Consider the following 23,309-nt stretch of genomic DNA (forward strand, 5'->3'; position numbering starts at 1 on the left):
AGACCACAAACCGAGCGTCCTGCAAGCTGCTGGCTCCTCTGGTTCAGAACCAGGCTTGGAGAAGTGCTCAGGGTTCTGCAGGGGCTCTGCTGATGTACCGAGGCGCCCCAGGGCTCAGGCAGAAGCCTCAGTGCAGAGACCGCTGGGGGGTTGCAGCCCACAGTCAGAGCAGATTACTTCCTTCAAACCTACATGCAAAGGGTCAGAAAACAGCCTCTATACCGTTAATGAATACAACGGTGCAGGGGTGCTGCTGCTGTGGGGTTTACCTCTCCAAATCAGTGCCTCGGCACACACTTTTGCATCAACAGATGCTGCCGGTTGCAATTCTCTCCGGTGAGCATCAAAATGGATGTGACACGGCCAAGCAGCCGCCTGTCCAAACCTCACGTTCAGACTGTGCTTATGCATCTCTGCTCTGCAGGATCTTGTGCCTTCTGAGCTTTTGCCAGCAGCGTTCATTAATACACACTAGTGGAAATGGTGGTGAGCAGGGAATTTTCTAAACCCCAGCCCAAAGCTCCTCTGATGGGTTAGCAGATGGCTCTGCCTGATGCTTCAGCAAACAGCAGTGGCACTGGAGGAAGCAGCTGAGCCTCAGGCTCGCCAGGGACCACCCAGTCGTCCTGTTTTGGTTCCTACACAGCAAAGCTGTTTCATTTGGGTATTCTTACACTGACCCAGTGACTCCGATGGCTAACTGCTTTTGGAGAGGCAGCCAATCGCACTGCAAGAGAGAAATCAGTAATGTGAGCACCTCACTTTGATCTCTGCCGAGAATTTGCACCTGTCTCCAGACACAGCGTGTCTAGGTCGATGTTCCAGCCAGAATCCCTACTGCTGAATATAAGCTTCTCCAAAATACATTCGCACACCGCAACCTCTTGCTTGACTAAGCCCACTGAAGCCAGCTCTTGGCTCATCACTCCCTGCCATTCCCATGGCTCCTCTGTGCACCTTCCCCAGCCGTGAAGCAACTGCTGCAAACATGAACCCCACAGATGGAAGCAACTCTTCTCACACCAGCTTCGTCAAGGCAACGTCATAACATTACAAGGCTGATCCTCTTCTCCAGAAAGCCACAGGGTCTCCCTGGAAGCTACAATTCAGTGTGATTCCCTGCAGCAAACCCAAATTCTTTCTGAAGGCACTGCTCCCCAGGGTACACCCTTCCCCTCTTCTCATCTTTGCTTCTGGATGCCATTTCTACATGCAAGTACTATGTACTACAAGAACTGCATGCAAATTATTTTATACAGGCCCAGCTGCATCTGGCAGTCTAAACAATATAATTGTCCTTCTCCCATCACTCTTTGTCATCATCCCTCCTATTGCTGCATCTAGAAAATTATCTGAAGTCATTTTACGCTTTTTTCCAGATCACTAATAGTATGTTGAATATCACTGAAGGCACCGAAGCATCCCCATGTTTGGGAAGCTCTTGGGCAGCAAGAGCAGCTCTGCCACGTCTCTGACCTTTAGCTCACAGAGTACGTTCTTTTTAAAGACTGTATCAGAGCAGAATATCGATGTTAAGCCAAGCATTTTACAAAAGTCTAGGCAGAGCTATGCTTTGGAAGCTCACCAAGGAATGAAGCCTTGGCAGGACCCATCTTTACAAAAGCTATGCTCATCTGGCACCTACGCTGCTCCTACTGAATTGATTCTATTGTTTAACAGCTTATCTACTATTTCTGCTTTATTGTTATCTCTTATTTACCCACCTCTAGTTACATGCTTTCCTCTACATGCTCTTCTGGAAAGCTGTCACAACTGTAACATTACTCTAGCTTTTCACATAGCTTATCATAAAATTTTTAAAAGTTACAATCAATTGACAAGTCCCACTTAAAAAAAAAGTGTTTGGTTTGGGTATAAGATGCACAGTCTTCACATCCTTTCTGTCTCTTTAAGTGAGTACTCACAAGCACTCAAACTGTTCCTATACAAACCATCTTATTTTCATGACTGTCACTCATTTTAAGCATCCACTCAGGGTGCAGAGTAGCAGTTCATACCACTGAACAGTCCCCCAATTCAGCTGCAAAAGAAAAGAGCAGCTGCTGCTGCGGGGTTATGTGAGCTACCTAACCAGCACCTTCCAACTTCACTGATCCAAATTGTTATTTGATATACAAACTTCCAAACTAACAAAAAACCCCAAAACAAAACAACCAAAACACCCCACAAAACCCCCTTGTATATATTTATACCAAAAAAGGTACTTTAAAATGTGCGGAGATGCTTGCTCCAGAATTTGGATGAAGCCCTAAGCAGCAGGCCTATACCAAACCTGCCTGCATCCCATGGGAAAGCACTCTGGGCATCTGTCTTTGATAAAAGGTGGTGTTGCCCACAGCTCTGGCAGTTTGCTAACAAGTAAACATGCAGTGAAACTGTGGTTATGTTTACTCTCGGGGATGAAACTCATTCTCCTCTGAATGGGAAGATTTTACTTCTTGCTCGTCCTTTGCTGCCCCTTTGCTCAGAATCCCTTAACATTCACTTACTACTTTTTCCAGCTACCCATGTTTTGCACCCAGCCTACCTTTTATTACTTTAAATGAAATAGCTGCCTAAAAATAGCCTTAGGAACAAGATGTTATTATGACATTTATTTCATTGTTGGTTGTTTTTTTTTTTTTAATAATGAAGTTCATCCCCTTTATTTGCTAGGAATGCACACTGGATCACCAGCCACGTCTGGCAGTTCCCACCATTCCACCTCAAAGGCAGTACTTTGAGAAGCAGACGAAGTGAAAACAGAGTTCCTGCCGGCTCTGGATTCATTGCTATCCACTATTTCACTTCAGTCCCTTCCATCCCACCAAATCCGCATTGCTCTGCATGTGGAGCCACAGCCTCCAACACTGATGACCATCACCTTCTATTAAGGTGACTGCTACTGCACCAGCCCTTCTGGAAGTCTCAAAACAGGATTCATCCTGGAGAAGAGATTACGTGGAGCTCAGCAAGACTATGACATGACTAGTTTGCAACTGCTATGCTCCTTCGTGTCCCCTTAGGGGAAGCTGCATCCAATCTGTAAGAGCTCAAGCCCCAAACTTGATTGCTAAAGCTTTGGGACTGAAACATCCCCCAGCTTTGTGATCATGGTTATCAGTCACCCTGGGCTCCAAGGTAGAGAGGTTTGAGGTGCAGATGCACAAACCTTCTCAGCTTAGAGAGGCAGGCATCACATTACTGCTTCTGAGCGCTGCCTCACTGCAGGCTCCTGTTCTACCAGCTCCCTACAGCCAACAGGCTTGACAGCTCACTGCAGCATGGATGGGCAGCATGGGCACAGTTGTGGCAAGACGGGAGAGAAGAAAGGTGTATCATTCATCATCATCAAAGTTCTCCCAAGGAAACCTGAACAAACATTACCCCTTCTACACCAGCTCCCCTCCATCACCTTCCCACAGTCTGGAGGCTACTCTGCCCATCCTGCCCCCTCCTCTCCATGTAGGGCCATTTTCATTTAATTATTTAAGAATCTTCCAAAATGAGCCAAGATCAATTATTACTTTTCCCATTGTGTCAAATTTCCATATTCCCCTGTTCTCACAGACTGCCGCTTCCTCCCTCAACACTACTATGCTACATCACTACAGAGCAGCAGCAGACAGCAAAGGGATCTCTCTCATAGTTAAGTGCAAAGTCAAAATATTTGTCCAGATGTTGGCAATTTGATGCAAACAACTGTACTGAAAACAGAGCTCTTTCATACCCCAGCAGGTTAGGAACAGAGCTGAATTGGATCCTGTACTACATGTAGGGGGCAGGTGTTGGGGGCTTGCTTTGGTTTTGGAGACCAGGGAAGGCTTTTGAGTCAGAATGACATTTTCTTCTCTTAAATGTCCTTAACCTGAGATGCAATGTGCAATGTTTAACAAAGCAGCAGGTACAACACCACACGCAGTTTTAAGGCACCCAGCTAGAAGTTTGTTACACAAACCAATGTATTTGAATTAAGATGCTTCATCTAAACACAGCACACTCCTGGTTTTACCGAGCTGCTTGGGTTTGTCCCAAGAACTAGCTGCTGCAGGAAGAATTACACATCGGTTTGTGCCAAATCTAAGAGCGGCTCATCCCCAGGGCCCCTAGATCTACTTGGACTGTTTTCATCCCAAATCTCATTTATGCACCGAAAACAGACTACCTGCACAATCAAGACGCAGTAACTTTATCCAACTGTCAAGTAATCTCAGTATCTCAGTAATTTATGTCGGTAAAGTCCTTCTGTTTCATCTGGCCGCTTTCCTGACAACAAAAGCATCTTACTGATGAAGAGAGAATACATTCCTGATACAGGAAAATAATGGACTTCAACATCTTCTACCTCCAGAAAGTTACTGGTGCCTCATCTAATGCTTCTAACAGTCATTTGCAACAAAAACTTCAGTAGAAGCATTCCAACTGCAGTTCATCATCATGGCAAGAATACCGTCCCAAATGCGCCTGGAGGGAGCACTCTGGGTTAAGGCACTCTGCCTCTAACAGTAGCAGCACGTCGCCGCTTTTTCTATGCAAATATTTTTAAGAATTTTACATTTTTAGGTGCATACACACACAAGCTGCGTTTGTGCTTCTGTGAGTGAAATGGATTTTTAGCTGTATTTTCATTGATACACTGACAGCAATGTCCTATCTAAACTTTTTATTCCAATAGGGAATAGCATGCTAGCTGGCAGCTACAGAAAAAAGCCAACTTATTTTAACTGTTGTGATAATAAACCAGATGCTCACCTTTATCAATTATCCAGTGCTCAGTGCCAGACCACTAACAAACAAACAGCATCCTTGAGAAAAATCAAGATAAATGTTCCTTTGTTTATACCGGTTCATACCTCAGCTGAGTAATACTCCTTGGGACTGTTCGGATCAGAACAGAGTTGCTTAGGCTGATCAATTCAGCCAGTGCAAACAGTCAGCTGCAGGCTTTGTTCATTGAAATGAGCCTGCATTAAAGTAAAAAATATATATTTACAACAGTTTACAAGGTGCAAAGGTAACTACCATGAGCTTTACCAGGATTAATTTGGTTTCCAAGGCATTACAAGTACATATTGAAACCTCCTAGCATTTATTTTTCAAAAAAGCTAAACCTAGCACAGTCTTTCAATTCAATCTGCCAAAATACAGGCGTTGAACTCAGTGCAGATGGGCCTCATGGTGCTGGTGCAAGTGTCACAATCCAAGCTCTGGTGCCTAGACCTAGGATCTTCATCATGAAAGCTGGGAAATGCCAATTTGTTCACCGCTCGAAGTTTTAAGCCATTTTACTTTCCCAGAACTTACACATTATCCTCACGCACAGTATATTTCCGCTTGAAAAAAACTACAGAATAACATACCCACCCATTCAAAGTGACCTCTACCCTAAAGCAAAAACAGTTTAAACGCTGGCACTGGCGTTAAACCACAGCAGCAAGAATATCTTCGTTTAAAGGTGCTGCTAAGAGAGGTCCGATACAAGCAAGCACCCATCAATACTTACCAGGTGACCCCCCCAGTGAACAGGCTGAGCAAACACATGTTCTTGAACTCAGCTATTACCCAAACAGGCACCAACATTTTCGCTACGCAGCATGGTCCTAACAATACTTACTCTCAGCCAAAAGCTGGGGGTACTTTACAAACCCCTGCTTGAAACGCTCTGAGCACGCCACACTGGGGCAAATATTAAGCGCCTGCAAAGCGGCTAGTTCAGTTACGAATTCAGTTCCCAATCGTTCTGCTACTGTTGTTGTTTTAGTAATTATTTCTTTCTCATCCTGGTTTGCCAGCTAAACCCAACCAATTTAGCAAGTTTACTGACATTTATAAACCTGTTTATAATTATAAACCTGTGACTGCTACTATATTTTTTACGTTGTTGACTGATCAAGGGGGTTTAGTACCTTCTAACCATTTATTCTAATCTGAAAACTAACATTTTCCACATCTGCACTTTCATTTCATTAAAGAGTTAGAAAACTAATCTCAAAGTGATCTCCTCCAGCAAGTGACAGTCCCTCTGTCTGCAGAATGGGCACATTCTTTTGCTTATTTTATTGGACTGCTGAAAGGACTAAAATATCATAATTATTTTTTGTAGTTAAGAGGTAGTTATAAGGCCAGTCAATGGCATAAGAAACACATATCTGAGCTCTCACTCCTCCAAGTATTTCTCTAAGCAACCTGACGTTCCAGACACATACATACCAAATTTTTCCTTCTGAGAATTGCCAAATTTAAGCCATCACTAAATTACAGCATTTTAAACTCCACATTTAAATTCAAAGCTTCTTCAGACTGAACAAGAAAACAGGGGTTTGAGAGTGGTAAATGTATAGAAGGTTAAGGCTCAAGGTGAGGGGGCTCTACTCGGAGCAGCTGCCTGTTGAGAGGAGGAAGGAGGTGGAACATTTCTTCCCACACTTTCAATCCCACTGCAGCATCCCTTCCCATCAGCCTTGCCCCTGAGACCTCAGGGACCCGGCTGACTTGTTCCAACTTGAAAACTAAGCGTGACCAAAACATTTTTGTTCGGTCACATGTGGATAGGACACCGGATTGAAATTTTTAAATCGTGATGTGTTTGAACTTCTAAACACTTTGCCCTCCAAGCATTATGCAAGGCATCTTAACGTTACTTTATATTAAAGCCCCATTTTTCATTTGGTTACCAGGTTTTGCAGTATTTCTTGGTGCGACCCAGCAGATCCCGTGCAGCCTCCTACAGCAGGGCCTCTCCCAAGCAAGACCCCACCTCAGGGCTCCAGGGGACCCTGCAGACAGAGGGGCACCTCCTGATGCTGCTGGGCACAGAAGCACAACTCTGAAAGCACCGCTCTCACACCACCTCGGCGCCGTAGCACTCAGCCGCCTCAACAACAGGGAAGAGTTAATTATCGCCTTGTGATCTAAATGGAAGCTTAATACAAAGTGCACCCAGCAGCACGTGTCTTCCTTTCACACTGTCACTGCACGTTGATGTAACTGGATAAAAACGCCCAAATGGACCGGACTGCATGGAAGGGTGAGGGGTTTTCCCACTTTGTTCTTTTGAGCATCCCCTTCTTTCACTTGAATCAGACATTCACACAAATGGCTTTTTGTTTATTAGTATATTAAAATACGAAGTTTTCAAAAAACCACCAGTTTTGGACCTATGCAAGTGTCAGAGCAGAGAGGTATTTTAAGCAGACACCACTGTACGACTTCAAGCTTGTTAAATACATTCATCATTTAGAAAAGCAGCTTATTTACAGTGTTAAATTTCGCTTCACCCAATACGCAATGCCAAACGTCCCCAAGACAAGAGATGCACAAAAACACATCATGCAAATCAAGCATCCCCCTCCCCACAGATTCAGGTTTGCAGACAGCGGGGTTAATTTGTAAGACATTAAGCGTTCACATGCTACTAGCCTGACATTTTCCACAGACTTTACAAACATGAAGATTTCAAGTTTGCATCGCACCGAAGCGCTAATGCAAACGGCATGCAGGAAAGGTAGATCGAGGTAACAGAAGCATTAACACCAGACAGACTACCATTACTTGGTTTCTTAAGTCTGTATAAAACAAGCAGTTGCTCTTTTAATTAAGGCTTTTGCAGCTTGCGTTAATAGAGAAGAGTAGCTTTAGAACAATCAGCAGTGGTTCTTACCTTCTGGAGTTGGAGTGCAACCCAAAAAAAGGAGAGAAACACCCCTTTAAAAACTTGAGCAAAACAATTGTCTAATCATTAATATGAACCCACCCTCCCCATCCACCAGAACCAAATTTTAAGTTTCAGGCAGATCTGCAGTAATACCAAGACTACCAAGCCCAGGTTATATCAAACAGACATGGGGAGGAAGATGCAGACCTGTCAGATTTTTTCAGTCCATTTTCAAAGCAGCTGGCGTACAGCCACCAACTGCAGGCAGCTCCCAGATGTGTTATCATCAGCCTCCACTAGTTAATGAACTTTTTAGAGAAGTCAGGTGGAGCCTTTGGAAATCTCACATACAGACAGACAGAGAGATAGGAATTTATTTATTCTTTCTTACACCCTCAGCACTACTCACAGCTCACAAATCTGAGTAAAATGGCAGCCCTGCAACCCAGAGGAGCAAGACAGATTGCTAGCAGTTTAATGAAGCCAATAGTTAGGGTGCAGGAACGAGCATGTTCTGCTTCATCACCTCTACGGGTAATCCATGGTCTTGCCAAGTCATTAATAATGCAAACTAATACACCACTGGCCTCATTTCAATATTTCCACAGTAGTGGGGCCAGGAGCAGGTAAAAGGTTTCATGCTACAAAGCCAATTTAAATACACTTGGACTCAAAGGTGGTGGGAATTTGTGCAAGATCAGAGCAAGGCAAGTGCAGCCAGCAATGATGGCGTGCTGAGATGGAGCCACACTCAGACCACGGGTAACAAAGGACCCAGGAGGCACTACTGGGCGAACATCAGCCTGGCAGCCACTGTAAAGATCTTAGGCACACACTGAAGTTGGGACTTTATTTATAGCTTTAATTAATGGTCTATCGTGACAACTGAATCTGACCTGCAGGAACATCAGTGGACTGACATCAGATGCAGAGTCCTGGATAAGGTTAAAAACCCTTGTAGAAGCTATCTGACTTTCTTGGACATGATTTACAGGTGTAAGCAATACCTTCAGGTTCACATCACTCCATTAGCTCCACCTTAACATGGTGCTCACAGGTACAGCACTGGTTTCACAGGCTGTTCACATCCTCAAGGGACTATACAGAAATTAGTGTTGTCTGAGATTAAAGAAATCTCAGGAAGATCCAAAAAGTACCACCTTCCTCCAAAGTTTTTAGGGCATGGAGTTAAAGTTTCAAAGTTTTTGGGTTCCCTCCCCTTTGTGCTTCTGCTACAGAACCATGAGCCGGTTCACACTGAAGATAAATCCTAAGCCTAGGTATTTTTTGAGACCTCAGCTCTAGCATTTTCTAGTTAGTCAGCCTGTTAGATTCCTGCAGTCTTCATCAGTAGAATATTACACTCCACATTCCTCCCCGCAACAGCTAACATTCTCTTTCACGTGACGAAAACTTTCGTGTCATTTCACTTTGAGGAGAAGCAAAAACTGCTGCCACCACAGTGTCCGTTAAGACGAGAGAAGCAGAATATTGTTACTTATGGATTTGATACTTTCATATAAGGGATATGGAAAGAGTCACATAGCTAGAGTTTCTCCTACATACGATAAAATACATTTAACACTCACTTATAATGGCAACAATGTGACTTTTCCCTACAACCATTCCCTTTGAACTAGTATTTTTCAAACCAACATTTTCCCCTACATGTATTATGGTATCCACTAACTTATCTCCCATGTTCTGCACAGACACCCAGTGGTACAGAAACCTGGGGCTACTTCAACTTTTAGTTGACTTCATACTAATGAAGCAAAAAAGAAACACTCTGTGAGGGTTTGGTCAACGCAGAGTGTCCCTGAAGAAGGTCAGCTTTTCATTCTGTGGTGTACAGGGGAACAAACCGGGTTCCCCATGAAGTACGGGCACTACCTGCAGACAAAGGTCTGTTGTACAGAACCAACAGACAAGGTGGCCTGGAGCTGGTGGGGCTAGGAGAAAGTGTTCAAGGGGCTAAAATCACATCTCCAGCTTTTCCTCACTTCAGGAAAAGTCCTGGTAGGGAGCAGCCCATTGCCCTGTTCAGAGCAGAAAACCCTGAACAACAGGATAAGAGGGACACTCACCAAACATACCGCTAACCTCATTAAATATTAATTTGCAATTGCCACTATGGCTACTACTTGACTGCCATTTGACCAAAAATAGTTTTAAGATGTACTTTACACCAGAGACTTGACACTTTATGTCTTTCTTAGACAAAGATATTACAAAGGTCTCAAAGAAAATGCCATGTTCTGGTGGTCTTCATTTAAAAAGTGTAAGCTGGTAACTGTTCATCTTCTCCAGAAAAAGCCAAATCCAACTTCCAGCTGACTAAAAGGAAAAAATTGCAAGAATTTACTGCACCAGCATTTACCAGACCTTACTGCTGCCAGCCCCTTCTCCTGAAGGCTTACGCTAATTATAGAGCAAAGCTGAAGAGCCTTGCAATTAAAACGTACATGCCTGTAAGGCTAGCCCTAAGGCACCTGCTTCCAACAAATACCCCTTCCCCATCAGCAAAACATCAGGAAAGAACTCCTGCATGTGACAACCCCAAGAGGTTAGTAATACTTTTACAGAATCATTTTGGTTGGAAAAGAGCTTTAAAATAGAGCCCAACCATCTTATAATACCCATCTTCCAGTAGAATGAGATAATAAGAAAAAAAAAAAATCTGACTCGATAAAGAGATTTGAGGTAACCCAGCCCTGGTGGTTCTTAAGTAAGCATGGATGCCCCTGTCCTGTCCATCATGGGATTACACCCAGTATTATCAATATCAAATCACATGAACACAAGGTGTTCCAGCTCATTTGAAGATTACCTTTAAAGAAGCTGGGAATTAAAAAACGTGTAAGATTGTTTAAATGTTTGTCAGCTGATGGCTTCAGCTAGCTACAGCACCTTCCAAGGCAGCTCATAATTTACAACTTCACACCCTGAAAGGGATGAAAACCAAAGCTGTTTTCTGCTAACAGAGTATGACTCGCTTGACATGCTGTACCCCAGCTGCACATACTAGGAGCAGCTTGTCCTCCCTGTCCAGAAATGAGCCCATTAAGGCTCCAAGGCACTGCAGCGACTCAATCTTAGAAGTGGCACTGAAACCCAAAGGCCACTTTGCTAAGGAACAAGGCCGAGAACCATGACTTAAGGTCATCTAGAGGGAGGAACCTCTGGAGACCTCCAGTTCAACCTCCAGCTCAGAACAGGAGCAACTACATCAGGTGTAGGGCTCTGTCCAGTCCAACTCCAAATTCCAGAAGTGGAGGTATCACAACCCTCCCTTGTCCAGCTCTAGCGCTTTCTCATTGTTACAGTGAAAAAAGTTTTTCCCATCGTTCTCATCAGAATTTCCCATCTTGCAATCTGTGTTCGTTGCCTCTCATCTCAGCCTAGCACTGTGCACCTCCACTTTACAGGAGCCATTGCTAGAAGCGAATGCTGACCAGAAACGCCAACCACCAGATTATGAGAAGCAGGTTTGATAGAGCACCTTTTAAATGTCCTGCTGCACAAATGGCCCAAGCAGAAGTTTCTTGGTGTGGCTACCTATGGCCTGCCAAAGCAATGAGTAGTTTCAAATACTCTAGACCACTCTACACGGAAAGTGGTTTTTTGGCAAACACTGCATTACCCAACCTCCTCCCTGTGGGATGCCACAGCTATCACTGGGCAAATTTGATCATAAATCTTATTTTAAGAAGTTGCAAAAAGCTTTATTTGAATAAGTTTACACTGCGAACAAACCAAGCATGCCAAACCTGCTGCCTGCCAAACCTTAGATGGCCAGTAAGGGCAACTCCTTCCAGCACCTCCTCCCAGCAGGGTCCTGGCAGCACTGGGCAGGTGAGGGGCTGTGATGCCTAGGTGTCAGCTGCCACCACCACCAAACTAATTCATCTTGACCTCAGATACAGGCAGCAGCCTTTAGGGAAGACTGTACGAACACAGGCAGGATAAACTGGGAGAAGGTCCCTGGCAGATTTCACCCTGCAGTTCCCTTGAGGACAAGTCCCACAGCACGCTGTGCTTGCTGCTCACACCTCCGAACACCTCCCGTATGGAGCGCCGGCTGCTCAGCACAACACATGCACAGAAAAGCCTGCTCACCCAACAGGAAGATGCTACATATTACAGTCTTTGCCACTAGAAAAAGGGTTATTGGCATGCTTAATTTCTACTCAAGAAGCAATGTGGCTAGCCAAGGTCAGAGAACGCTGCAAGAACCCAAGCGTCCTCTCAAGGATGCTCTGCCGTAGGGCCATCCTGAAGCACTTCTGGTAGGTCACCCCAGGCTGTTCTCACCTCGTCCACCCTACTCCCACCAGGCTCCTTACACAGCACTAGCAGGAAAACAAGCTTGAAATTGGCTTTCTTGTTTCAGCACATTACTTTCCAGTCTCACAGCTTCCTGCTGTCACAAGGAATCAGGAGGCAGCAGAAGCAAGCTAGAAACACAAGGCTGCAGCAGGTCCCATCGCTACTTCAAGATCCATCCCCTCTTGGGTCCTGCCTGACTAGGTGTTTTTCAGCCAGCATCTCCGATGATCAGAGAACACCAAGGAAATGCTGAAGATAAGCTCATCAGCATCTCAAGTGGCCTGAAGCCATTTTAAGAGAAATACCATGAAGGCTGGTCTGATCCACACTGACTTCTTTCATCAAAATTTGAGCTCTGTGGGACAGTTAGTTCATCAGCTTTGTGGTTTAACTCCAGCTGGCTGAAACCAGTTTTTTATTTTACATTAGTAAAATTACCAATTTTACATTAGTAAAAATATATCAACTTCATTATAGAGACAGTTTCAAGTTGCCAGTGTGCAAATACTAACTAAAAGGAGAGCAGCAAGCAGACTGCATAGCAAGAAGTTGTTTTTTTTAACATCTTAACTACAGACATTAGGACAAAGACAAAACTTTGAACATGCTTACTCCACAATAAATTATCAAAAGGACTATCAAATACACCACCAAGATAATTCTGCATATTAGTCAGATGTGTCTAAAAAGCGGACAGTGACCTATATATATTCCTCAACTATAAGGTCATGACCAGAATCAAACTGAGCTGATGATAATTCTTCATTCCTGGAAAGCAAATACAAGCAGCCTGAGCGATCATGGAGCCTGCTGAAGGATTCAGTCTGCACTTCATATCCTTTGGGCTAGTGAAAACACTGAAGAACCTACAGAGGAAGGGAGTTATTGGAAGATCTGCTTTTTGGGAGGTAAAACTGTATTAGTGGACTCAAATCCAAGACTTGCAGTCTCACAGTGGACTCAGACCCCACGTACCCCACAGCTAGCCAGCAGCAAGATGGAGCAGCTCGCCCGCTCTCTGCCAGACACGGGCTGCATGTCTCCTCCATTGTTGGATAGTTTGAGTTTTCCCATTTTCCTGATTTTTTTTTAAGACAGACAAATGAGAAATTTATTTTTCACTGGTTGTGAGTTTAATTCTCTCCACCTAGATGAGGGGTTTCTTTTTTCCTGGTAGAGCCTTTCACTGTAGACCCACCACAGCTTTAAAAAGCAGCTTTTACGAAGAGGAAGGTCTATCATTTTTGATAGGGGCTGCTTTTCCCAGGGAGGAGAAACTCTTTGTAAGAGATAATTTATCCTCACGCCCAGTGTCAGTGGGATCCAATACTAACTTCATGCTTTTCAAAATAATTTAAGAACCTTCATCCTTTCAAAAGACTCCCTTCCACCCTACCCTGTGGGGGTTTTGAGTCTGTTCATTTTTTGGAGAGTTATGTCGGAGGAAGAATTTCCTAGTGTCAAGCTGTTGAAGGAACAACTGCCCTGAGAATCAAGGCATGGAGAAATGTGCAACTTAGATCCCCCCAACTTCATCTTATTTCCCAGCTCTGCAGCAGAAGATAAAGAAATCAAGGAAGAATGGCTGGCAAATAATTTAGTGGCAAAACCTGCCAGGAATAAGGAGAAAGCACCTCGATGATTTCTAATTCAATCTGAAATGCAAGAATATCCTCTAGCAGTAAGCAGCAGCATCTATTCCAGACTCCAGCCTGGAGTCTTGCTCTTATTTCTGAGAAGTCAACAAGAACGCTGTTTGCCTTTTAAGGTCATCCTCTCACCTCCTGTAGGAGAGTAACCAAGTACAGAGTTTCTCCCCATTCAGGCAAGATCCTCATCTCATAGCACACAAGCTACTGGAGAAGTAATACAAATGCAACACTGAACTACACAGAAGCTAAAAGCCTCATGTTCTCTTTCCAGATGAGAGCGATCTGTATCACTGTGGTTCTCATCACTCAGGAGGAAAGACTGTTGACATTAGCAGACCCACAGAGGACAAGCTAATCACAGAAATACAGCAGGCTTCTGATTTTCAGCTAGCAAGAGAAGAGAAATAGAACAAATCGATTAAGAAACCTTACGGAAGCCTGAAGTTACAATGCTAGCAGCCCATTTCTACAAGCATCAGACTGAGAAGCTCCAGCCCTCTTCACCTAACAGTCTCCATGCCTGGAAGGAAGTTCCCTCCTCAAGGATGCTGTCCTGGTTTTAGGTAGGATAGAGTTAATTTTCTTTCTAGTAGCTGGCTGTGGTTTGGATTCAGCATGAGAATAACGTTGATCACACACTGATGGTTTAGTTGTTGCTAAGTAGCACTTCCCCTAAGTCAAGGGCTTTTCAGTTTCCCATGCTCTGCCAGTGAGGAGGTGCACAAGAAGCCAGGAGGGAGCAGAGCCAGGACAGCTGACCCCAACTAGCCAAAGGGTATTCCATACCGTGGAATGTCATGCTCAGTACATAAACTGGGGGAAGTTGGCCAGGGACCATCAATCACTGCTCAGCGAGTGGCAGGGCATTGGTCAGCAGGAGGTGAGCAATTGTGTTGTAAATCACTTAATTTTCTTGGGGTTTATTCCTCTCTCCCTTTTCTATTTTCATTACAATCATTATTACTATTCCTATTATACTTCACTTTATTTCCATTATTAAGCTGTTATCTTCAACCCACAGGTTTTACTTTTTCCCCTGATTCCCCACACCATCCCACCATGGGGGGTAAGCAAGCAGCTGCATGGTGCTTAGTTGCCAGCTGGGGTTAAACCACAGCACTCAGAACATCTTACAAGGAATTTGGAAGGACCAACTTGCCAATAAGAAGCATAAATTAGCTGCTGCCTGGAGGGCAGCTAAAACATGAAACCGAACTGTTCCTGACACACTTCTCCCTAGTCCAAATACGATTAGTGGAAAGGGGACTTTGGCTTCGATACTTTCCCTCTCTCCCCAAAGTGGTTTAAGAGTTTGTTTTGGTTTATGTTAGAAATTCCATGAATAGTTGAAATAAAAGTAGCCAGAGCACCATGTCTGTTTTCATTTTCACTGAGACTGAGGGTAATGTTTAGATGTATTTCCCTGCTTAATGAGTAAGTGGGCAAAAAAGTCATTGTGTTAGGACAAAGGTTCACATGCTAGTATTTTACACAGTGTCCCCAACAAAATACAAGAAAAACAAAACATTCATGGCTATTAAGAGAAAAAGCTACCAAAGATCTTTCAAAGATGCTAATTCTTCAGATATTCTTTACACTGATATTAACACACCCAAGATTAATGAAGTCCAGTGACAAGTTAACAATTTTGATTTAAAAAGCTACTTATCACCGAACAAATGTGTTTCTCTGTTGCTCAATCTTAGTACCCATTTATCTCATGCATGCAGATTTGGGAAACTTTCACTGCTGGTGTTGCTTGGGTTAACGTCATTATCCCACTTGTCTTCAAAGCCTCATTTGAAAGTATAAGTGTCACAACAGGCTCAGGCTTCCCCAAGCTCAGTTGCCAACAGATTAGGCAATATAGGATGTTGGACTAATCTTAGAGCCAGATATGGTTACACTGCCAATTCATTGAGTGTTTATCCCAATGTATTTTACTTTTGCATCTAGCAAGCAGTGGCCTGTAGATAGGAAAGGATCTCATAGGATTAGGGCAGCCTGTCAAAACAAGCAGATTGAGAAAATTAGGATGACAGATCACGCGAAAAGTATAGTTCTAGCTTCAGATGCCCTAGGGTCTCCAAAACTGACACTTCAGAGTACTAGTCCTGGGTTGACCTTTAAAAAAAAATCTCATTATTAAAATTACTTGAGTACTAGGATAAAATTATAAATACAGGCAAGAACCAGCCAGTCTCATCCCAGGTTTCTGTATTGCTACAAAACCCCCTCCATCCACCCTTGTCCAAAAAAGCTACATTATCCTGCACATAGCAGAAATCATCACTCCTGTTTATTCCACACTGATCTCAGCTGCCACCCTTCTTCCCTGCAATTCCAAATCTTCTACAACAGTACCAGTGCTTTCAAGTCCTCTAAAACTCTTTCAACATGCCCTCAAGCTTCCTCCCAAGCAGCTGGCCAAGTGGCAGGACATGCCAGGAATCATTAGAGCAGAAGTGAGATGGACTGGCTGCACGGCCAAACAGAAAAAAAAATGACTGTTGGACACTAGCCGGGCTCCCCATTCTCTGTCTCATTTCAGTGCACCTGTAGGAAAGTAATTTGTCACTTCTAAATTTCTGTTTTTCAGAAAGACAATAGTTTTAAAGAAGTTAAAAACATCTAAGGATTTGAGGCAACAGATGCTGAATCCAAAAAAAAAACAAAAACACAAGAAACAAAAAACAAACACCAAAGTACTGCAAAGCTGATAGAGCTTAAATTTATGTGGTTTGTGGCAGTCATTTACTACCCAAAAAAATTGCAATTTTGTTTATTAAAAGCAAATTGCATTGAGAAACAATTAAAAAAAACCTCAAAATGCCTCAGCGCACGTGCTAATAGGAGAGCCCACGTCCTGCCTGCAAACTTGCACACCATTTCACCACACCAAGAGTCTTGCAGCTGCCTGCTGTCTCAAGGCAACCAAGCACAGGGGAACTGCTGTCACTGGCTTTGCCACCATTTCCTGCCAGAACCTCCACACAAGAGGACTCAAAATCTGGCAAGCTCAACATGGTCTACTGACAGCCTCCATACCTTCCCTAACATGATCTTGCCTCTAATAAATGCTGATCTGCATTAAGCCCATCTTGTCACAGGCTATGACTTATCAGAAGCCAAACCCAGCCACAAACATACTGCTTGTACTAACTGGAATTGAATTGTTTAGGAACCAACAGCCTTTTAGGTCTTAACCTAAATAAAGCTTTATTACATTGATCTAACATGTCAGGGGCAAGACCACTACACAGCATCTGAGTGTGGTGGCTAAGTCAAGAAGGTCGATAGTGGAACTAGAGAAATTGAGATTCACATCTGACTGCTCCCACAAGTATCTTTTGGGATTTAAGCTACTGAAGAATTTGTGCTGTCCTGATGCTCAGCGGCAGCTCTTTTCAAGAGGAAAACAACTTACTATCAGCTCAGGCTAAATCCCCAAAGCAACTCTAGAAGGAGGACTTGAGGTTGAAAAGGACTATATGGAACCATGGCATTTCTGGTCTGCTTTTTGTATTTTCCTGTTGTGTCTAAAAATCTGGCCTGGCCAGCCAGAGACTGGATCTTTCATGCCACATCTATGCTCCTGCCTAAGGTTCTGCCCCAAAAAAAGCACTCTGAATTGCTAAAAAGGTTCACCACCTCTTAAGCACCTGGATGTTTGCTGGACTTGTGTTTTACCATCAGTGAGACCACCAGTACAGACAACTGCATTTCCACTCTTGGGCATGCACAAGGGGCTGATGAGTGCAGTTACTGTTTATGAAGATGACTTTGATGGATTAATAATATTTAACATCATGCTGAAGCTGCCCTAAGACTGGTAAGCCTTTCATCTGCCTGATTGTAGTATTGCCCCAGAGCAAAGTGTATCATCAGGACAGAAACTAAACTACACTTTTGTCACTTCCCTAAGAGCTAAATGAGTATGTTTGGTTTCCTTGCTTTTAGATAAGCTCGCATTTCCAAAAAGCAAACAGCCTTTGGTGTTGTCCACAACCTGAGTAGAAGATGTCATCATTGACAGCATATTGGGCCCTTGGATGTTTCCTGCAAAGCAGACTGATTGCTGTATTCAACTGGCAAAGCGGAGTGGAAAATATAATTAAGTGAAATTCAGGATGGCTGTTTAATTTCAAAACAGACGAACTGGTATATCCCATCTTCTCTTTCCCTCCCCTTTTCTTTGCTCCAAGAAAACAGACTTATAAATGCTTCATCCTTCAGTGTTGCCTAGCTCAGCAAATACACCTATCCATCTCTGGGAAATATATATGAGTGGGGATTCAAGCAATAAGCTACAGTAACAGCGGTTTAAGAGTTGTTAGCTGCATTGCTCTGTTTCTGAAGCAGATCAGTGTCACCCCAGCTGGCACTCCTCTTCACCCAGCACACCAACCACTCTGTCTGCTCCTCGGGGCGGGGGGGGGGGGGGGGGGGGGGGGGGGGGAGGGGGAACAGGAAGATCTCTAAAACAGAACCACTCACTACTCCAGATAATTCTAAAGAAAACAGGACAAAGCATGAAGTTTGCTCAAGGATTTGTAAGTGAGGCTACTTTTTTACTTCCTGGATAGCTGTAAGTTTTGCATTAGATCATTTCAATGACACTGACTATCCCACTTTTATTTTTTTAAAAGATGAAATAAAAAATATTTAGGTTTACTTCAATACCTGGAGTCTGCACTACCTGATAAGGTCTAGTTTATAAGAGATGCAGACCAGACTCATGCACACCTGGAAATTAAGTATGACCTTTATCTATGATGTTTATGACTTTTTATCTTCCTTGATAAAAATTACAAGTGACTTGAAAGCTTGTTTGCAAATGGGACCTAGACTCCAATTCTGCAGGTATGTAACATTCTAGTCCCACCCCACCCCACCCCCCCGAGATAGCAGTTAACAGTAAACTAAACAGGCTGGAACTAAAGTATGAATGTGTTTCATACTGGTATGTGTGTTTAACTCACCTGATTTCTTTAAGTCCTTCCTTCTGGATAACTTGAAGGATCTCTTTATGGCTCATAGGTGTATTAGGATATTTCTCCAGGACCTGGCAAGCAAAAGCAGATTGAGAGGAAGTTACTCATTTGCACTTTCAGTTTAATGTTTAACTGGACAGAAAACTACATTTAACAGTCTGATCTTCTCCAAGGATACAACTGAGGAAGACCTACTGGCCTTCCCACATCTCCTTTCCACTCCCTCCATCTGAAGGATCTAACGGGCAAAGAGGCCCTAGAAGACTGGCTAAAGCACTTGCTTTAGTGCCACTCCCAAATTTTATTTCAAATGCACTGCCCCTGGATAAGGCTTCTTGGAGTTTTAAACGCTTCACAGTAACAGAGAGGCTTCATAACCATCATCAGCTTCACTTGGGAATGCTTCAGGAACTGTCAAGGTACCTCAGATACAAAACTTCCAAAACCCAAATCCTTAAGGTTTGCAAAGTTGAAACAACCACTGATCAGTTTAGTTGTTAAGTATTAACAAAGTTTAAAGAAATCTGGGTTTTAACACTGTTAGGATTCTTTTAAATTCTCTGCACACAGTTCAGGCTTAAAGTTCCTAAACACAGTCTACAAAAATGCTTCCCACATCAAACTGCCAAATCCACCACCACCCACCCCAGCCCACAATAAACACAACCCAGTGCATAAGCACCACACACCTCCCTTTCAGGAGGGCTAAGATGCAGAAATTCACAAGAGCAGCCAGAGATGCTTAAGACTTATAAACCAAAATGCCAGTTACAATACGTCATCTGGATATTTTAAGCAATATTTGTGCTGGGGGATGGGCAGGAAATGCCTCATTTCCTTCTTAATCATCTGCTTTTGACCCCTGCCCAGCACAACCCCTGAGTTCTGACTTAACGTCTTTAACCAGAGAACAAACTAGCAGCATGTTAAGTACAAAGACCTACAAGTAACTTCACAGAAAGAAATTAGTCATTTAAATTTCTCTGTTCAACAGCTGTGCAGAATACATGGCCTCTCCTAAACCCCTGCACCTTATCACCTCCAGGAACATTTGAGTTATCCTGATGGTTACAGATTTAGCTCTCTTTGAGAAGACCTTGCCGCCTCTGCTTAGAGAAATGGAAGGCCTACATATCCTCATTATGTTAAATCTCTTGTTAAACCTGACTTTCACATCAAATTAAGCTATTTCCAAACCTGGTGTGCACCTTTTGCCAAGGCTGGCTGGCTGCAATGAAGCATCCTCCGGAGCACTGAACACCAGCACAGCATTCCAGTTTTAGTGACTTCTTGAATAGCAGAGTAGCACATATTTTAAAAAAAACAGTGAGTTTAAAAACAGATTTAAGGGGGATTTGTTTACACTCACACTGGTATCAGCCTCAGTGATTCATTCCACTTTATTTCTAGCTGTACTGTAACTAAGGATGCCCACAGCAAAAGGATACTAAATTACGGTGGTTGAAGAGTAATGGAAGTCAGACCAGTTTTTAGATTTGTATCAGTTCCAAATTCATGTTTACTCAGCATTGCCTCAGCTGAAAGTGCATGGAGGGCAAGAAGAGTTAAGTTTATCTCAACTTTCATCTGTGGCATCAGCTTTTTCATTGCAGCTAGCACAACAAATCAAGAAAAATAAAGCAGTGCTGAGATCCATTAGCAATGAACTTTAGGGCATTTTCCCTCTCACACAAAAAAAAACCCAACACATGTGCATTTTTCTTCTTGGGCACTGTGTTTTCCCTCTTGACTTTCACTAGATGGACATGCTCCTGACAAGTCCCATCTTGCTCACACCTAGAGATGCAATAGCACATTTCATTAATTTTTCACTAGGCACAACCACAATGCGAGCTAATACAGTGTTCGACCACAGAATCTCATCATTAAGTGCAGAAAGGAAGAAAAGCTTTTCTAATTATATCCTTATGTGCCCACAGGATGCTTCTATGTATTTCTCCCAGGTAACCTGTCCTCACGTCTTCCTTCCATAGGACTTTTCCTGTAATTGAGCTCAGCAAGAGGATCGGTCTGGCCTCCTGCCACACCTGCTTGGCTTCCTGCAAATCATGACTGACCACTCCGGTGCTCCGAGAAGGTTGCTCTTGAAGATCAACCAGCTCTCCTGGGTTTCTCTGCTCTACAGGACAGATTCCTGTAGAATCCCACATATCAGTTCTCTGAACAAGCCAAATCCAAGCACTTTTATCCTTCTACTCACATTCTTCATTTCCCATAGGAACTTAAACTCCTATTTCATGGTCACTAAAGCCGAAGATGCCACTGTGCACCGCTGTACATCTTACCAATCAGGTCTCTTCACTCTGTCCAGCACCTGCCTCAAAAAGTTGTCCTCAAACAATTCCAGAAATCTCCTAGATCAGCTGTGCCCTATATCACCTCATGCTTCCAGCAGATGCTAGGGCAGAGTCAGAACCAGCTCTCCCTTCGTAAAGCTTTTTCCAGTTGTCTAAAGAGGATTCAGCCACTACTTCTTCTTGATCAGATGGTGCAGCCAACACCCACCATGATGTCCCCCTTTGTCACCCTTCCCTCTGAACTTAACTGAAAAGCTCCCAATCGAGTCATCACCAGTTACACAGCATAGCTCTGCATGTTCCTAAAGCTGTTCTTCAGCACATAAGGCAAATCTGTCTTCGTTTTTCATCTTTCCTTCCACCTAAAGCACTCCAATCATCCACCCTCCATGGGTTTAATCTCACCAACATCAAGGCTCTGCATGTAACAAGAACCTATCAAGAAGGAGCTAAGCTATTAGCATCTAAACCGCACACAGACCTCAAATCCCTTATGTCCCACACTGAACATGTTCACATACAAGCACTTCAGGCTGGCCCATGGGCGTGCTGGAGAGGTGCAAGAATTTCTCTGGAGAAGTGGAAGAGGCTCCCTTGTCACAGACATGCAAGCACCTCTTTTCATCCTATGTTTCCAGTTTTCAGTCTCCATCCTACCACAAACCTGGTTTATAGTCCTCCACGCTGTTAGCAACTGTGTTGGCAAAAATGCTTTTGCCCATCTGTATCAGATGGATCCCATCTCTTGCCATCAGTCCTCTTTCCTTAGAGTCTCATGGTCATAAAAAAAATCCACCCTATCTATAAACACTATCTGTGCAGGCAGAAGCTGATGCTCAGACAACAACATCTACCTCCTGCCTAAGCTTTTCCCATTCACCAGCAGGGTCTAGGAGACTGCCTGAAGACACCACCAAGACCTCTGAAACTCACTCCCAAGGCCTGGCATTGACCTTTTATCTGTTAAAGGTCTGCTTTGGGTGATCTTACTCCATTTTCAATATAGGGACAATGCTGATAAATCAGGGTCGGAGGGGAGGAAAAGGATATTAGCAGTGGGCCCCCAAGATACTCAGGGGACTAGACCACTTCCCCTGGAAGACAAAGGTATGAGATAGAGGACTTCTCAGCCTGGAGGCTGAAGAAAGCTGAAAGGAAAAAAGGCTGAGGGTAAGACATTTTAACAGCCTTCCCTCTACCTATGAGAAAGTTAAAAAAAAAAAAAAAAAAAAAACGGAGCCAGACTCTTCACCATGGTGCTCAGTAGAAGGATGACACAAGTAAAAGGTAAAACTAGAGAGGTGCCAAACAAGTACAAGGATTAAAATTTTCATGATGAAGACAGTCAAGAAATGGAACATGCTATACTATTTCCATCCTTGGAGGTTTTCATTCAAACCTGACTGGGTAAAGCCCCAAGCAATGCGGTCTCACCTCAAGCTGACCCTGCTTTGAGGGGAATATTGAACTAGAGAGCTCCTGAGATCTCTTCCAATGAGATTATCTGATGATCTTACAGGTGCCAACCTGCATGAGTGCCAAGGGGTCATAGTCCACAGATCAGAAGAACTCTACCAACTTCTCCATAACATCCTGGATCCAGCTTCCTGGCAAACAACAAACTTCCCAAGACAGCAAGTCTACCTCAGTCCTTCATTGAAGGATGTCTCCAGCCATTATCACCAGCTGCTTCCTCTTGGTGGCACTGGGTCATACCCACAGACCAGGCTCAACCAGCCCCAGATTTGCCAGTCTATCAGAACTGACTGCTGCTCCTCTTCTGTTGCCAGAACCCTGTATTTGGTTGCCATCCAAACATCTTCATGCAGAAGACTACTTTTTGCTGCTGAAAATAAGAAAAACTTCCATCTTTAACGCTGCCCCTGACAAGCGTTAAAGATTTTTTTTTTTATCTCATGAGCAGTGTAGGGCTTGGGCTGCTGCACTGCAGCATCTCAGCAAATAACTGGTTAATCTCCCATTTGTCTTCCTAGTGCTGCACCATCTGCTCACCTCCGCCCACAGGTGGTTCACCCAGAAACTCCAGCAGAGCCCATGCTCACCAGTGAATCACAGAATTGAGACCTGAGGACCATCAAGTCCAATTCCCTGCTCCTTGCAGGACTACCTAAAACTAAACCCTATGAGTAAGAACATCATCCAGATGCTCCTTTAACTCTGACAGGCTTGGTGCCATGACCACTTCCCTGGGGAGCCTGTGCCTGTGACTGACATTTTCCAAATGTCCAGCCAACATCCCCTGACACAGCTTCGTTCTGTTTCCTTGTGTCCTGTTGCTGGTCACCAAACATCAGCACCTCTTCCTCCACTGCCCACCCTGAAGCTGTAGATGAGGTCACCC

General features: G+C 43.8%; 1 protein-coding gene across 1 annotated transcript in view; it reads right to left on the reverse strand.

Annotated features, from left to right (window-relative positions):
- The window catches only part of ASXL2 (ASXL transcriptional regulator 2), a 132,257-nt gene that overhangs the window by 80,542 nt on the left and 28,406 nt on the right, over positions 1 to 23,309 (reverse strand). The window contains exon 2 of the mRNA XM_080390207.1: positions 18,618 to 18,700. Within this exon, the coding sequence (XP_080246333.1) occupies positions 18,618 to 18,700 (83 nt within the window). The remainder of the gene's footprint in view (positions 1 to 18,617; positions 18,701 to 23,309) is intronic.

The sequence above is a fragment of the Falco punctatus genome (genome assembly GCF_963210335.1).
Source record: "Falco punctatus genome assembly, chromosome: 5".
NCBI classification, from domain to species: Eukaryota; Metazoa; Chordata; class Aves; order Falconiformes; family Falconidae; genus Falco; species Falco punctatus.